General features: G+C 44.5%; 1 protein-coding gene across 1 annotated transcript; it reads left to right on the top strand.

Annotated features, from left to right (window-relative positions):
• The first annotated feature begins 941 nt into the window (after nt 1-941).
• fam83hb (family with sequence similarity 83 member Hb) lies at nt 942-18,057 on the top strand. Its single transcript, XM_066691287.1, has 5 exons — nt 942-1,485; nt 9,314-9,817; nt 10,827-10,991; nt 11,152-11,276; nt 11,579-18,057. Exons 2-5 carry the CDS (start codon nt 9,362-9,364, stop codon nt 14,463-14,465), a joined length of 3,633 nt encoding a protein of 1,210 aa, XP_066547384.1. The 5' UTR covers nt 942-1,485; nt 9,314-9,361; the 3' UTR covers nt 14,466-18,057.
• Nucleotides 18,058-18,103: the final 46 nt, after the last annotated feature.

Raw genomic sequence — 18,103 nt, 5'->3', positions numbered from 1 at the left:
CTGTCGGTGATGCACACCACACAGGGCAGTCTTTCAAACCCTCTCGTTTCCAGGTAAAAGATATGCCACCTGTTTCCTACCTGCAAACCTGTACTGTACTTTATAGTGATCTGACTAGAATTTCAATATTGTGTGTGTGGAACATTGTATGTGAGTAATTGTTACACTGTGGATGTTGTTGTGGATAAAGGCACCTTCTAAATAACCCAATAGTAAAGATGAGCAGCTATTGGGAGCCTGTGATTGGACTGTGTTCAGGAACTACAGAAGAGGGGCCTGAGATGTAAGCCTCACAGACTCTCCCCCCACCTCCCTCCTGCCCAAACCTAAGCAGTACCAGTGAATTACAGCCAGCGCTTCTCATGCGTGGCCAATCTCTCCCCACGTCTTGAAGACAACGTGTGCGGCAATCTGTTTTCCTACTTGAGCTGAAGTGGGGTTCCAGACTGTGTGTGTGAGGGCTTACTAGAAGAGCCAGGCCGTGGTAGTGGAGCTGACAAAAGGGAGGAGCTGGCTGAACTGTAGTACCCGAAACTGAAACGACGTCTTAGGGAAATACTGGTACAGATTCCACTGATAGATTTTTGTTTAACCTCTCACGATCCGCAGAGGGTCCCCACAAAGCTGGCCTTTCACCCGTCCAGTCGTTCACAGTGAGGGTCACCCGCCTTCGTGCTCCCCTGAACTCCTGCTGGCGTATTCTCAAGCAAACAGTGGGGGTATGGTGCCATCCCACACTGCCTGTCAAACCTGATCTGCAATCCTCACTTCACGTGCATCATATTTCCGGAGCCAGGCCCCAGCAGGGCCTATGAGAAACTATGAACAATATACTACCTGACACACTAAATCCAAATGGACATGTTCATGAATTACAGACAATACTAATTATTTTCAAAAAAATGAAATATTCAAACTGCATTGCAAGAGGTGCACATACCATACAACTTCTACTGCTCCTGCTACTACTACAACAAGTTGACGTTGCTCCACTAAACTTTGGCTTCACCCAAGAGTAAGACAGTCCTCCTCTGACAGAAGCACAGTCCACTCCACTGGGCGGGACTCCTGCAGTTGACCGGGCCGGTGGGCGGAGAGGGGGCCGGCCGGGGCGGGAGTCAGCCGAGAGGAATGCCAGGCAGCCGGGATCTTATCTTCATACATGAACTCCGACCTCCAAACTCCAGCAGCAGCAGCAGCAGCAGCAGCAGCAGGATGAAGCGCAAACAGGTCCCGCCGGAGTCCGCCTGCGCCGCACACAGGGGTGGAGTCTGAGCCGGGGAGAGGACGCGCTCACACACGGGAGAGAAAGGCAGGAAGAAAGAGTGGGGGGAAAAGGAGGAGGAGGAGGACAAGAAGAAGAACAACAACAACAAGAAGTGGAGGAAGACGAATACAAACACAACGCAGAGCAGGGAGTTTTGAATACAAAGGGCGAATAAGCAGAGGAGCTGGGCTTACACCTCTGCACGGATACCTGGCCAGGTGAGACGCGGGTCGAGCTCCCGGCGGGACGGGGGGTTGGCGCGGGGGCTGTGTGCGACGGATCTGCCCGAAAGCGCAGACAGATACGTGGCTCCTCGGTTTGATCCGGTGGAGTATTGTGTCCAGTAGTGTGTGATCCTAGACCGTGAAGGCGCTGGGTTTGCCGGTGTTTCCCGGGGGAAAGCGCCCAGGTGTGGAGGGTCCCGGAAGAGCAGCTGCGGTGCGAGATCTAGACAGCATGCGTGACGGCACACACGCTTATTTTAACCTCTAAAGCATGGAGATTTACCTGGGTCACAAAAAGAAAAGTAGTAATATCTTAGATCGCACTTTCTCGGGTTGTTTCGGGGCGGCTGTAGCTGTCGCTCCTCCACTCGCACCTCACCGAGCTGTGGCTACACCGCCGACGGCGCTCCGTGCGCTCCTGCCCTGAAGGCTCCTGTTCCCACGTTTCGGGTTGTTTTCCTGCTCTGTGGATGATCGTGTCTTTGCAGTTGCAGTTAGTTTCAGGTTAATTGAGTCTGGATGTATTAAGATGTCTACCGGCTGGGATTAGCGTATTTACGCGCTACTGCGCCCGTAACCACAGGGTGTCTGCGGGAGGAGCAGGGCGGCTCAATTGCACCTTAATCTGGGAGTTGAATGCAAAATCAAAAGCAATTTAAATAACCGTGCACAACCGAGATTAAAACACATACCATCTGACCGGGGGCCCGGGATGAACGACTTTCAAAGTGGTTATACGAAATTATGAATCCACTTGTTGAAGCTGTCCAATTTGGAGGACTGAAAATAATCTGCCTTGTTTTACAGCTCCTGAAAATTAATTTTAGATGTGAAAGGGAAGAGATTATAATAATGATTATAATAGTCCCATACAATTAAGATCTCTTCATTGAAATGTAGTTCTCAGTAGGCCTCACAGATAAGCTACTTTGTTAAACAACATGTTTCAATTTTATGTACTGTTGAATGAACAATACATCTTATTTAATCACTTTGGTCTGTTTTAATACTTTGTTTTAATACAGTAATAACGTTGTTCTGATATATTCATGAATATACAGAAAAACGTAACTGGTTCCAATGATTCAAACCGAATACAGTAACATACAACACCTTGCAACATATAATAAAATAATTTAGTGATATAATACATTGCACAACGTGCTGCCAAATATGTTTCCATGATATTGAGAAATTGCTGTAATTGCAGTAATGTACTCTGGCACACAGATGGCATGGGTCTGTCTAATGTAGTCCTATAGAAAGAACATGGCAAGTGATATATTGTTTAGTTATATCCTAGATATTAAAATCAGGAGGAAAAAAAAAGTTGGAATATTTATTATGTTTTCTTAATTTATTGTATTGGTGGAAATGTGTGGGATTTAAAAAATGTTTTTGTATCAATGGATCTGCCATAAACAGCTTTCATCATGAAATCGTATTCTAAGTGTGAAATGGCAAACCAACGTTAAGAGAGAAATCTGTAGCTTAATGAATGTGTTGATAACAGTAACCGATAGGCCGCATGCCTAATGACAGGCTGTGAGCTACGTCTCCTGTGCTGCAGGGAGAGCCGGTGCGACTCAACCTAGGGTGGCAACATTTTGGGGGGCACCAGAAACTAGGGCCTGGACTCTGACTCCGCTGGGCTCTGATCCTGACTGCAAATTCCATATACTGTGTTCTCCTTTGAGCTTCATTTGCAGTGTCACGAGTAAGTGTTTAATAGCAATATAATGAGCTTGTAAATCAACGTCCTACGACCATCATGTAGTTGTAGTCTGTGGCAGAGGGTTGGTGTAACTCATGAGAATTACCTGGGAGCTGTGATGTTCAGAATGGAGAAATTATACTGCTGATGGCTGAGTTAAAACAATGAGGGGAGGGAAGTTAAAAAATGTCCATTCACTTCAGATTTTCAGATGCATCAGTTCATTGTGAATATTGAATAAAGCTTTAATTTTTCACACCAACAATGAAAGCTCTCGTTAGTTGCTCCTGCAGTTACCCCCTCAGTGCTGGTCTGGCTGTAACCGTGTCTAAAGGTAAACATTCCAGAATGGTTGAATACAGGAATTCCGCTTCAGTGCAGTGCATTGTGGGCCTCCACCCAGTGCTGGGACAGATAAGATAACACACCACCACCATCTGTGCGAATAAGGGGAAAGCCTATTAATTGAAGCACACTTGTATCTTCCAGGACAGTCCTGCTTGAGATGTGTCCCACTGCAGCCAGCCTTTGTTTTATGTTGCTGCTTTATGGGAAGCCTGTTATGTGACTTAGTGGCTGTGTAGACTTTAAATCCGGTTCTGTCGCTCTCTCTGTGGTTGCATTGATCTTGCTGTGTCTCCCTGCCCTTTGTACATTGGAGAGAGAGCGCTGATCAACAGGGCTTGCTGCTGCTGCTGCTGCTCCTTGGCAGTGGTGGGTGGGGACTGTCTCAGTAGTGTGGAGTAGTGGTTAGGGCTCTGGACTCTGGATTGTGGGTTCAGTTCCAGGTGGGGTACCTGCTGTTGTACCCTTGAGCAAGGTACTTTACCTAGATGGCTATAAATGGGTAAAATGTAAAAATAATGTGATATAATGTAACAATTGTAAGTCACCCTGGATAAGGGTGTCTGCTAAGAAAATGAATAATAATAATGTGATGCGTGTGTAGTTGCAGAAATAGTGAGAGTACAGACACAAATGAAAGTTGTATTGGAGCCTGAGAGCTGTGCTGTCTCTGTGCTGCAGGATCTGTCTTGCCCCACAGTAGAGCCCTGCGTAGTGGAAATCGGGTGTTCTGTGCTAAAAGTCATTGCTGTTGAAGGCAGAGGACAGAGAGATTATGAATGTTGCCTATGATGGAATTTATTTGGAAATTCATTTGCGCAAAACTAAATAATGTGTCTGTAGTGGCAGTTTCTGGTCTGATCATTGTTTCAGCAGATTGAACTTCAGTCAGCTGCAGGTGAGACAGTGTCCCGGCTCTGTGACCTCGGTACCAGGCTGGAAATTGGCCGCTCTCTGGAATAAACCTCCATTCTTTAGGCAGCCTACTGTCAAGCTTTAGGAATGAGGACTGTTTTGCATTTTGGCTGAGCTTTCATTTTGTATAGAGTCCTACCCAGAGATAAGGGTGGGGGACAGAGATAAGTGGCACCTCCCTGAGGAGCCCATAGTGACAATATTACAGGGAAGGAGAGGTGAAAGCCAGTTACATCATGTTCCTTACATGATGACTGACTGGTAGAAATGTGTGCCACACTGGTCAAAGATTTTTTTTTCTCATCTAGTGCTAGTGCTGCACAGTACACAGGAGCACGCAAGGGTAGGGGGGCTATTGATTGACCACAGCTGAGCGTATAACTCTTAACAGTGGGGGGTAAAAGCTGCCGCTGTCCTGAGTTTCCCTGGAGTTGTGGGGCTGTTAATATACTGCTGTGAGTGTGAGGTGGGGTTGGGGGTGATTGGTTGATGTCAGCTCACAGCGGGGGGCTTTGAGCATCTCCTATGACTGAAGAACAGAAATCTCCTGTCTGTCTGTTTATAATGAGAATAGTGGTGAGGACAGCTGCTGAAACATCTGTCACCAGCACAAGCACGGAGTTTGAGGAACAGCCTGTACACCCAACACAGCAGCGCTGAACATCACGGCATGCCAGGCGAACACAACAGCAGGTGTCACCGATGCATATTAGCACCGTTATTAGCACAGAGGATTTCCCACCAAGCTGAGCTGATGGCATATTCTTTGTAAAACGACAACACAGGTTCTTGGTGATGGAAAAGCTCAACAAAAATGTTTCAAATGCCGGTGTTTGTATTTCGAAAGATTGTTTCAAAGTTTTTAAGTCAAACAACAAGTATGTAACAAGGCAGTGCATGTTTTCTGATTGGCCTGAGGGCTTTTACTCATGCACTGATGTGATTCTTATACCGCATTAAAAGCATGACTGGTCACTGTGAAACGGGAAAAACAAGCCTCGTGTGACTGGTCCCCAATCACCTGGTGCTATCCGCTGTCCCATGTTGCTGCACACAGGTGTTCTGTGTCACACACCCAAACAGGCAGCTTGAGGACCTGCAGAAGCCACAGTCTGAACCAGGGCCACACAGGGGCTGTATCTCCGGCTCTTGTGTAACGGGTGATTAAGCACGCCTGAAGCAGATGTACAGCTTTGGGCAATGATGTTTTTCTACAGGGAACGCGGTCACCCCCCTGATGTTGCCCTATGCTGAATCAGAGGGATGAATCAGTATGTCTCGTTCGTTGTGGAGAGGGGCCTGTTACGATAACTTAAACTAGGAAGAGCATACAAAGCCGGTGCGTGGTTGTTGGCATGGTGCAGTGCAGTGGGTGTGTTGCTTGTTTAAGGCTGTGTGGCTTAGGAAGTCGGGAGGTGTACTGGTGATGGCATTCTGAACCTGGGTTCTGGCTGCACATATTTCATGTTCACGGTATTTATGCTTAGATAGGCCATTGCCAAGACTGTGCGACACACACACACACATACACACTGACAGCAGTGGGTTGCAGTCATGCAGGCTGTGTTGCTCAATGCCCACCACTGTGCAAGAGGGCTGTCACACTGAAGACTTCAGTTTCCATAGCACTGTGTACAAACAGCACAGCTGTACAGTCCTGCCTGCCTGGCTGCTGTGAGTGGGGGGGTGGGGAGGGGTATTTGAAGCCAGTTTCATATAGTTTGTTATTTATCCCTTCCTTTGAATGTCGATCTGTTCCAGAGAACTTGACTGATGTATTTTTAGGATTGTTATTCCTTCCCCTAAAGAGCATTGTTTGTGAGAACTGTAACCATGACAAAAACACTGTGGGCTGAAACACTGTAAGTTTCCGAAGTGTCACTGTGGGAAAGGAGACCCAGCTCAGAAACCTGCTCAGGCCACTCCGTAGTCCTGAAGATAACAAACCATGGAAGGACGGAAGAAAATAGCTGGGTCCTGTTTTGCACTGTGTACACAGCCGTGGAGGAATGCCAGAGAGTGTAATTTGCCTACCTGTCTGCTGAACTATTCAAAATATTGGGAATATACTTCATCCTACATGACAGTTGTCTTAAGAGAGAAATCTTGGCTGTGCAGGATACGCAGAAGCCCGTAAGTGAACTTTCTCAGTTGTGCAGTTCCACATTTGAGTCCCCAATGTAAACTGTGTGTTTTGCAAAATCAATACCAGACTGAAGCCTTTCACTTGTAAAATTGCTGGGAACTGTGGGCACCCCCTTGAGCCTCACCTCTGTCCATGGCCTGTCTAGTTTCATAACATGACTTCAGGGAAGTTTCAGCTTAGTCTACTACTTAAGTGTGCCTTAAGTTTAAGCGTGATACGCATTGAAGTCAATGCACTCTTTAAGGGCAAAGCTGCTGTGCATTAATCAGCATGAAATTGGACACGCGCAATATTTACTTTTAATACATGACAGTGGCTTTTTCTGTGGTGGGATTATTCCTTGAATAAGGCAATCAGTGTTTTTTACTCAGAGTAAAGTTTTCTCCAAGAAAGTGCATGAACTGTTTATACCATGAACAAGAACCTTGTAGCTCCTGTAAACAGCTTTGCAGAAGCAAGATCACAGGATAGCACTCAGAGAGCCCCAGGTTATTTGCTGTCATTTTCAATCTGTCCCTTAAACACAAAAAAAAGTTTATTCTCCAGGTAATTGGTTGTCAGATTAAACCTTTAATCAAGCATGAGAAAATTCTTGCTTTTTTCCACTTCTAATTTCTGGGGCTTTTTAATTAGACAATGTTGGTGTCATTTTAATTATACTTTCTCTCCTTTGAACTTTGCCATTGAGGAGCCATTGCATTCTTCACAATTATCCTGAAATTGACACACCCATGAAAGGCCTTTTTGGAAGCACAATGACGCCCATAGCACTGTTTCATTCAGAGAGAGAACCTGTACAGCGAACTGGTCGTACTTTTTACACACCCTTCTCACAAAACTGCTTAATCCCTAATATTTTTTTTCCTTGCACCACTTTATATAATAATAATTAAAAAAATAAAGTAGTACATACAATTATTTAAAAACAGATTATGAAATATATTTCTTATTACAGTACCCAGCTGGATAAAACATAAAGAAGCAAGGCTAAATTAAAGTGGACTGTTGCCGTGAGAAAATAGTTGAGAAAAATGTTGAGCGGAACACGCTGAGAAGGAGATTTGGCTTTGCAAACTGAATCTGCTGGGGTGGGAGGAAGTGGATGTTAGGCATGCAGAGAACTGAATCAGCAAGTCTGGAGCCACAGGCTGCCTTCACTGCGGGCCTCACTGTGTTACTGTCAGCGGGTGTGTCTCCATATCAGACTGCAGGTTTCCCCCACCCCCACCCCCACTCCCACTCCCACTACCAGCTCACTGTCAATGCCTGTGCAAGGGAGTGGACTGGTCCTGAACATTGTCAGTATCATAGTGCTGATTGGGTTTCATCGCAGTATAATGATAATCTGTAAAGGCACATACGAGCTTTGGCAGTTACCCTTCATCAATATTCTTGTTTAAATATAAACACATACATTGATAGATAGATGGATAGAAATGTAATTGTTCTCCCCAGGGCTTCAACCTTGTGCCAAGACTGAGCTCTAACCATGAGTCAGACAAGCCATGGCATGACTGAATACAACTCCTGTCAAGCCATATACTCCCAGCCCTGTGTGTGTACACTGTCTGCACATTCACACAGTGCAGAGATATTTACACTTCAGAGAAGACTGCTTTTGATTGCAATGTTTGAGAGGACTGCTCTTTGCAGCCCAGGTAAACTCCTTTGCCTGCAGTCTGCTGCCACAGGTCTCCTTCTGTTAGCTGTGAACAAACAGCCTGGACTGGGATTCATCAGTAATATGGCTACATAAGAGAGAGACGGAGAGAGAGAGAGGGCGTGGTAACATAGATTAAAGTATTGTCCTGTTCCTGTGATCTTAGCAGAGGTAATTAAATGTGAATATTAAATAAAATGAATACTGATGATGATGACAGATTTCTTTTCCCCCATTATGTTATGTGAATTATTTGCTTTGTGAGTGATTTGTAATTGTGGAGCAGAAATTGTGGTGGCATTTCACTGTGAAAACATTGTGTGTCTCCAGAAGTACTGAGGTTTGAGATTGCATTTCACAGAAAGTGACTGTGATTACATGGCAGTGGGCTGGTGGTGCATGCTGAGTGTAGTCTGGGGAGGTTGGATGCTGGTGAATATATTCAGCAGGGGAACCTGGAGTTTAACAGTATTGGATCGGGAGCTGTGAGACTGTAAGAATGGATAGTGCTTGACTTAGGAATTTTCCAGTGCTTCTTTTAAATGAACAAGTGGGTTACACAACATGGAGGACAATCCGGAAGAAGGATCTTGCAAATCACTTCCGGTCTTATTCATAATAAGGAAGCCACTTTGTCCAAAAGCAATAAAAATGCCCATTAAAACTGTACAACCTAGGGCGCCATTGTATCCTCAAATAAACCATCTACATTAATGACAATAATACAAATGGATGTGATTGGTTTTTATTTTCTTCATAATTTGCAGAGTCTGTTTTTAATATTCCTGCTGAGCTCTCCGTATTTTATCTGCCTCTTCTGAATTGTCTCCTACTGTTCAAGAGTTAATAAATAATAAAAAATGTCTGATGCAATAATTGGCATCAAAAGGTGGCATCAAAAACACACACAGGAGCACTCGAGGACAAGGGTTGAGAACCACTGTCATGTCATATCACTGTCCATTCAAAACTACTCCATGTGGATGAACTTATTCGTCAGGGTCTGATGGTATCGCTCGCTCTCTCTCCCTCTCTCTGTCAGGCTGAGTCCCCCTCCCCCACCCCCAGGCCACGCCACCTCTCTCCCAACATGGCGCGACGCTCCCAGAGCTCCTCGGTGGGGGACAACCCCCTGGACCCCAACTACCTGCCACCGCACTACCGCGAGGAGTATCGGCTAGCCATCGACGTGCTGGTGGAGGACGACCTGGAGGGCTACTATGATTTCCTGCAGAGCCAGGACGTAGTGGGCTTCCTGGCCCAGCCTGAGATCGATCACATCAAGCACAATGTGCAGGCCCCCCGCATGATCGCCCAGCCAGAATACCCTTACCTGGAGAGTGGGCTCCCGGACCCCGAAGGTTCCTCCGACACTTACTGGCCTCTCCACTCTGACCTGGATGCTCCCGGCCTGGACCTGGGCTGGCCCCACCTGCAGCACAGCTTCATTGGCCCCACAGAGGTCACAACACTGGTCAACCCATCTGACCCCAACATGCCCAGTATCAAGGAGCAGGCCCGACGACTCATCAAGAACGCGATGCAGGTGAGAGCGGAGATTCATAGACACACAGGTTTACACACGCACACACGACACACATCAATCGGGTTAAATCAAGTCAAAACTTGACTCTCAGAAACTGATTGAATCTAGTTGATATGGGAATCCTGAAGTCTAACATGAAACCTGAAGTGAGAAATCTAGGGCGTTGAATTAGATTCAGATAATCTCACAGTAAACAAACTCTTTTTATCACATAAGAAACATTGCCATGGTCAGGCCATTTCTTTTTCAGATGTTCAGAAAATAATTATTGAATTTATTAATCAAGACTGGATTATTGTAATGCCCAATTTTAATGTATTACTAGTCAGGCTCGGTCGTGTCACCAGCTTGTGCAGAATGTCAATGCTAGGCTCCTAACCAACACAAATAATTGGTCCATCTCTCCCCAGTGTTGGCTTCACTAACACTGGTCCATAACGTTTTAGGATTGATTTTAAAATGTTTGTATTCACATACAAAGCACTCAATGGAAAGGCCCCTAAGTATTTAACAGAGGTGCTTACCTCGAGGTCAGCTGACAGTGGCCTTCTCTGCATCCCAATATACAAAAGAAAAGGAAAGGGCTGCATGTGGAAACGTTCTCTGCCATCAGAATAGCACCATCACTTCATACTTCTAAAAGTAGACTAAAGACACATTTTTATAGATTAGCATTTTTAAATTGATATTATGCTTTTGAGGTTTATGCCTCTAGTTGTTTTGTTTGTTTGAACTAATCTTGCTTATTTTGTATGGATTATTCTAACCTATTATATTTTAATTATTTATTATAATCTGAAATGTAAACGCTCTTGTAAAGTGCTTTGAGTTGCCTTTGGAATGAATGGCACTATACAAATACATTAATGAAAGCAGTTCTCAGAATTTATCTCTTTCTTTAGATTCTTTTAAATGATGTGTTTGTAAGCCAGTGCTGTCGAGCGGATGGCTGGCTGGCTGGTGTGTGTGATTTTGATCCAAATGAGGCACCTCATCCTCTCCATTGTAGGTCATCGCTGTGGTGATGGACATGTTCACAGATGTTGACATCTTCGCTGACCTCTTAGACGCAGCGATGCGCAGGGTCCCCGTGTACGTCCTGCTGGACGAGCTCAATGCGCACCACTTCATCGCCATGGTGGCCAACTGCAAGGTCAACCTGGACCTGATCCATGTGAGTGGCGGGTTCTCCTCCCTGTGAGCAGTGTTCTTTTTTCCTTTCTCTGCTCAGGTCATCGTTTTTCATTATGTAAGCTGTGCAAAAAGATGATAAATACAGCAGAAACATTTGTTGTTCAGGGAGTTCATGTTTGTGTTTTGTGTGTGTGTTGCAGTTCATGCGTGTGCGAACGGTGGCAGGCACCACGTACTTCTGCCGCACTGGGAAGTCTTTCAAGGGCCAGGTGATGGACCGCTTCCTGCTGTCTGACTGCAAGGCTGTACTCAGTGGGAACTACAGGTCAGACGTAGCATGTGTTTGTCTTAACAGCATTCCTTATGCTTCAAGTTCCAGCCCTAACTGCTTCCAGGCTGTGAAACCTTGCAGTGTAATATTATAATAAGTGTCGTGTAAATTAATCATTACATTATAAACTGCTCTCACACTACAATTGAATTGATCCATATAACATTTCTTAATAAGAAGTGTTTTAATGATTGTAATATAAACTGCATAATTAATGCTTTTGCAAGAATGTCCCTTGACTTTTCTGGACATTGTCTGATAATCTCCTCCCTTTTCTCTCCCTCCCTCTCTCTCAGCTTCATGTGGTCATTTGAGAAGATCCACCGCTGCATCGCCCACCTATTCCTGGGGGAGCTGGTGACCACGTTTGACGAGGAGTTCCGCATCCTGTACGCCCAGTCCCAGCCATTGGTCCTGGAGAAAGCGCTGGTACCCATACCAGGAGACAGTGGCTACTCCACCGCCCAGTACAGAAACACAAGGGTGCCATCCTTCCGCAAGCCGAAGGGGTACCTGCACGTGGAGAGCTCTCGGCACTCTGAGCGGTCAGGATACTCGGACCGCATGGACCTGGAGAGGGACATGATGCCCTTTAGGCGGGAAGAGCCTTACCGCCTACCCCTGGATCTGCCGCCGATGCAGATGTACAGCCAGAGGTATGGCCAGCAGTTTGAGATGGAGCGGTCTTACATGGACCACGGCAGAACCGTGACGGCCTCCAATAAGATGGAGATGAATGCATACAAGAGGCACAGCTATGCAGAGGGGACCCATGAGAGTTACTCCTCCTCCCGTCAGTTTATGAAGCACCGGGTCATGAACAACCTAGAAGAGACTGAGACGCAGAGCAGCCAGTACCAGAGAGAGCATATGTACCGCCAGGGTGAGGGGATGGGTTCGGGGAAGGGCATCTATGAGAAGATCCGAGGGTACCACCAAGTGGAAGAGTACCCCGATGACCACCAGTATCCCCATGACATGCTAGAGCCACCGGGCACAGGCAATTACATGCTAGATTACATGTCTTCCACCTCCTCCAAGGACATAAAGCAGGACTCAATGAATGTAATGGCCCCAGGCGAGGGGCGGTACGGGCAAGCCCCTCAAAGACGACACAACTCGGGGCAGCCGGTCGTCTGCCTGAGCTCCCCCTCCCAGATGGCCCCCTCGGATCAGAAGCACCTCTTCCACGAATCCAGTCTGGAACGCCAGCCAGAAGACCTGGGTGACAAGCAGGGGCTGCGCAAATGGAGGATCTCATCCTTCCTGAGTAACTTTGAGGACACTGGAGAGGAGGGTCTTCAGCAGCCTCTTGGGTCTGATGCCTTTGAAGAGCCCTCCCACCCTTCAGAGGGACAGCTACACGGCCCAGAGGCTTCAGTGCCCAGGTACGCCACCAGAGAGCCCCCTAAGATGCCTGTGTTCAAAACTAGTGATCTCCCACGTTACGGCAGGCCGCTCTTGCCTGAAACATCAAGTAATGTCCCGCCGGGGGAATCCTTGCTCGCAATCTCCAAAACAGCAGTTGAGGGAGCCGAGGATACAGCGCCCAAAGAGGGCAGAGAAACCAGCATTACAAAGCACGAGTCCTTCCGCACCAGGATGAATCCCCTGCTTCAGAGGAGCTCCAGACTACGCTCCTCGCTGATCTTTAGCTCCTCCAAGCTAGAGCAGCACAGCACCACGCAGCTTAAAACAACAGAAATGACTGAAGAAGATGAGAATGATCCCCTGAGGACCTCTTCTATTGTGGCTCAGATTCTGGAGAAGAGGCGGTCCATTGTAAGGGAACCATTTGAGTTTAATTTGAGCAGCCAGAATAAGACAACCACTAAAGACTCTTCTGTAGCTGATGCACATATAACAGACGAAAAGCCAAAAGTCGCTGCAAGTGAAGAAACGCCAAATAAACCTGCACCAGTGGAGCCTGCAAAGGTCACCCCACCTGTGAAACCATTTTTGAGCACAATGCCACAAGTGGACATGAACAATCCAGAGGCCAGACTTTCGTACTTTAAAGAATTAGCTGCCAAACGAAAGGCTACCAAGATGGCTGCAGATGCTGCCAGCAACAGCCCAGAACCTGCTTTTAAAAAGCCAGACATCTTAGTGACGCCTCCAGCACAGGTCTCCGTAAAACCGTCAGAACCTAAGGACAAAGTACAAGAGCCTCAAGCTCCAGTGCAGCAAGAGGTCAAACCTGCTGCCGAAGTTCCACCTAAAGAACCTGCTCCAAAGTCATCCAAACCCTTTGCGTCACCCAAAATCTTTAAAAGAGATCCCCCCACTAAGACCCCTGTTTCGCGCAATGCCTCCTGCTCTGATGATATTCTGAAAGATGCTACAGATTCCCAGAAGAGTGAGATGAAGAAGTCTCGCAGCATGAGCATCTCGGCACTGGCTTCGTCTGACAACTCAGAAAAATTGCACAAGACCTTCGGCTCTAATTCATCTCTGAATCTTCTGGATGGGGGTGAAGGGAAGCAGGAATCCAAAGCCAAGGATTTCATCAAGAAGCAAACTCAGAAGCTCAAGGGCCTCCTTGGAACAAAAAGTGATAAGAAGGGGACAGCAGCAGCCACAACTGAAGAAAAGTTGGCAGCTCAGACCATGAGTACAGTCCAGGAAGTGACTGAGGAGCTGCCTTCCAAGTCTCCCACCTTATCTCAGAGCTCCACTAAGTCGGACCAGGTAGAGACTGTGAAGACAACTGAGACCAAAGAGGAGAAGGTTGTCCAAAAACCTGCCACAACGAAACCAAGCCAGAGCCGCTTCCAAACATCCACCGCCAATGTCCTCTACAGCAGCAACCTCAGGGACGACACCAAAGTCATCCTGGAACAGATATCCGCTAACAGCCAGAAAAACAGGATGGAGAAACAGTCTGCAGGTAGCATGGACAGTCCCAAGGAGGGCGACAATGCCGACACAACAGTGGACTCTTCCAGGAATGCCAGCTCCTACCAGAGCAGGAGCCGGTTCCAACAGACACAAACAAACCCAGAGGACCGGGACAACCTGCTCAAGAAGATGGAGAGCATGCGCAAGGAGAAGAAGGTCTACAGCCGCTTTGAGGTCTTTTACAAGAACAAGGAAGACGGCAACAAGAACATGGATTCTGAGGAGGAAGGGAGTGTAGGCAAGACAAAACCAAAGCTGGGCCTCTTCAAAAGCAAAAAATAAGGCTTCTGGTTGGAAAAAACATGCCAGCGCAAGAGCTGTTGAAGTGGTAACCATACAAAAAAACACTTACCATTAAGGAAAATGTATACGATGCAGATTAAAAGTGTAATTTATAAAGAGATATCTATGTTTACATTTGGAACTTATGAAACCTTAAAAATCCAACTTTCAGCAAAGCCAGCTTTTACTATACTTGTAAATAACCCTTTTTTTCAATGGATCTCCCATTGTGATATTCAACTTCACAAGAACCTCGTCTGCCGCTTTTAGGATCACAGCCTTACTTGCCAGAGTGTTGTTTGCTTTACTCTATGCATTGTGACCCTTGAACTCTGAAACAAAGGGAAACAGTAGAGTTGAACACATCCTCCCAAAAAAGGGAGGATGAGAAAGGGGTGGGAAGAACTGTGGTGGTACCCATTTTAATTTCTTTCCATCTTTTAATTTACCTGGCATTCTATTGTATATAGCCTAACAGATAGGGATTTTAAATTTTACATACCAAACAGGAAGCAAGGTACTTTTTTAACCAACAATTTTGATATTGTGCAAAAAGGCCAAAGGAAAACGATAGCATTTTTTATTCTCTGTACAAGCACTGAAAAAGCTTCTTCTTTTTAGGATAACGTCTTAATCTGGTATATTTTGTGTGTGAAATACATACGTATGAGTCACTGTAACTCTGAAACAGCATAGATGCAGTCTGTATCAAAGTGCCATGTAACCAGCAGGATTAGAAAAAGAAAAGCTTTTTACCCTTTTATGGGAAAAAACAACATGATTTTGAGTCTGCGTTATACTAAAATTAAAGCCAAGCTGGAATCCGTCCAGTATAACCCATCAGATACTTTATAGGAACATGCTTGTTCATGAGTGTGAATGAGATTTTATTCCAGATGTATCTTTATACATATTTTTATATCTTTATATCTGATTATCCCAAGGGCACTGTGACAATGTATTTTTATGCACTGATATTTAACTCCCTGGTTAAGGCTTCTGAGTTGTATTTTCTTTTTCTACCATTTTCTTGCTGCTGAATTCTCACGTTAGAAGTTAGAAAACTGTTGCATAGTTTATTAAAGGTTTTGTTTCAAGTTTTTTAGGCTTCAGTTAATAATATTACTGTCTTGAATTTCAATATTCAAATATGGTGTAGGGATAACTGCTTCAACAAAGCTGGCAGGGATCCCCCGAGTATTCAGATTGGTATGTGTGGGGCGTGTTGGCACATCTGAACGAGAATTGCTCAGAATTGCATATTTAATTCCATGAGGAGTCAACTGAACCCCAGCCTCAGATCTCTTAAATAGAAGCCCCCCACAGTAACAGTAAATAGTAAGTATGACCTATATTTCAGACGGTTGTCTTCTACTTTCGCCATATAAAAACAGAACATTTTTTTCCAGACACAATCTGATGTTTTGTACTCTAGGATTAGGAGTACAATAAGGTACGAACATAGTGGAACCACACTGACATCCATAAAGTAATTAAAACATGAACACAACAAGGCTTATGAAAGGTATTGCCAATAGGAAGTAAGTGCTGAAAAATACACCTAGTACGATATTTTTGTATACCTTGACAGAGTATGACATATTATATATATGTAAGACTATATATATATTCTTGCATTCCTAACTAATTCAAAACTTCTGATCATGTTTAGTGACTCGTGAAACCTGTATCCTCTTTTAAAATAAAGAGGTTGGACCTGTTTGCCTTAATGTGTTTGTTATATAAGCAGAAATGGCTGCTGCTTCAGTAATCCAAAAGTAGGATTGGCACTCTTCCTTCTCATTAAACACACCATAGAATTTGAAAAGAAGGAAAGATTTAGAGTCCGCCATTACTAGTGTATGTGTGTATATATAGATATAGATGTATATACACACTCTCGTGTTGTGGGAACTGGATTATGGGAACTGAAGTCTAGATTTTTGTTTTTTGGGGAAACCAAGTGTGTTAATCTGCTTAAATTGCACAGATTCAGAAAGACCAGCTATCAACTATCTTAATGACGTACAAAGAAACAAATTAAAAGTTTACAAACATTGTCCAGGATTATTTTACCTTGCCTTTCTACAGTATGTGGTCCTGGTCTAAATGCATTATATAGTATCTGTTGTTATGTGTCATGTGCCTTAACATTATGCCACTTTTATTACTAGCTGTTTTTTTTTTTTTCTATTATTGTATATGATGTTGTATTTAGAACGAAATGCTTTTTTGGAAGTTCTCTTTCTGTGGCTACTTGTCTCGGGTTTTTCCAGTGTTGGGCATGTGTAACCTCCAGTACATGAAACTCGTCAGAAAGGCCTGCAGGCATACATCAGAAACTGTGAAGCCCAGTATTGATGGATCAAGGTGTACATATTTCATCAATCATGACTGTCAACCAGAATGCCTTTCAGGGTGTATATTTGTTAAATGTGTAAATTGGAATGTCAAAAACTATTTGAATGGACAAAGAACTGTATTCAAACCAATGTTGTAAAGAGTTTTGCTTTTGGGTATAATATAGAGTAGACATTTTTTTTTTTAAGTGTAAAAATGGGAACAAACAGCCACCATAGCTCGTCTGAACCATAATATCTTCATGCTGTACACATTTAAATCCAGTTGTTTTGCTTCTACTAATCCTTTTCAATACAGATATCCATAGCAGCTAATCAAATCATTTGCACTGATAAAGTTTGGGAGGGAAAGTCATTGTAGAACCAAGCTGCCTATTCTTAACTTGTGTGCACATGTGAGTGTGTGTGCTGTGTTTTGTTAATAAGAAATGACTACACGCTCACCTCTGCTCTTTAATGTGTTGATGAAAAGCGAAAAGGATAAATTGGATAACGTACGTGACATGGATAGATTTAGCTTCAGGTTCTTTCTATGACTGAACCACTAACAATTGATCTACACTGTATTTATTGAAAAATGTCATTTGGCTGTAGTAATGTTGAGGGAATGATGAATCTGAGATCCTAGGGTTGAAGAATAATGAGATTTTGATCCACTGTATGTTAAGTTGCTTTTGGCTTTACAGATCTTTCCCTATAAACCATACATTTGGGATCCTTTATAGGAATGAACAGTCTGGCACATATTATAAAAATACAAAACTTCATATGGTATAACCTCCTTTTATTTTTGGAACAGATTTCAAATTGAGCCAAAATCACCTTGTTCAGAGCCAAAGATAATGGCAGACTACTGTAGCTGGACAGAAAGCTAATGGAGAAGTGTGTTGTGATTCCAATGGCAATTCAGATTGGACGCCGCATTCCCAGATGGGTTTTTCAGGGATCGGTTCTTTATGTTGCCATTAACATACATGTAAGGACTTTGCCATTGCTGCACACAATAGTGTGGAGATGGAAGGCTGTATCATGGAGCGTTTCATGTTTTGCAAAGAATTAGCTGTAAATAATTTGCAGCGTGTTCGGGTAGCCTTTAAGTTAATTGTGAATGTTGTTCAGCTTTAACCAAGATTACATGTGTTTCCATTACTAAGATAAGCCAACTCTGTTAATGCAAACAGAAATCAGAACACCATATGTCATGTTTAGAATAAAACATTCTTATTCACAAAGCTTTGTCTGGGCAGTTATTAAAATACTTTCTTGTTATCATTCCAG

The sequence above is a fragment of the Amia ocellicauda genome, chromosome 18 (assembly GCF_036373705.1).
Source record: "Amia ocellicauda isolate fAmiCal2 chromosome 18, fAmiCal2.hap1, whole genome shotgun sequence".
NCBI classification, from domain to species: Eukaryota; Metazoa; Chordata; class Actinopteri; order Amiiformes; family Amiidae; genus Amia; species Amia ocellicauda.
Note: the sequence above shows the minus strand (reverse complement) of the source record. Positions and strands in the feature narration are given on the sequence as shown.

Excerpts from the sequence above, each read along its gene's own strand:
- fam83hb (XM_066691287.1), top strand. The coding sequence starts at position 9,362 with ATGGCGCGACGCTCCCAGAGCTCCTCGGTGGGGGACAACCCCCTGGAC. Across the intron at positions 9,818-10,826 it reads TCATCAAGAACGCGATGCAG|GTCATCGCTGTGGTGATGGA; the intron begins GTGAGAGCGGAG and ends TCTCCATTGTAG. Across the intron at positions 10,992-11,151 it reads TCAACCTGGACCTGATCCAT|TTCATGCGTGTGCGAACGGT; the intron begins GTGAGTGGCGGG and ends TGTGTGTTGCAG.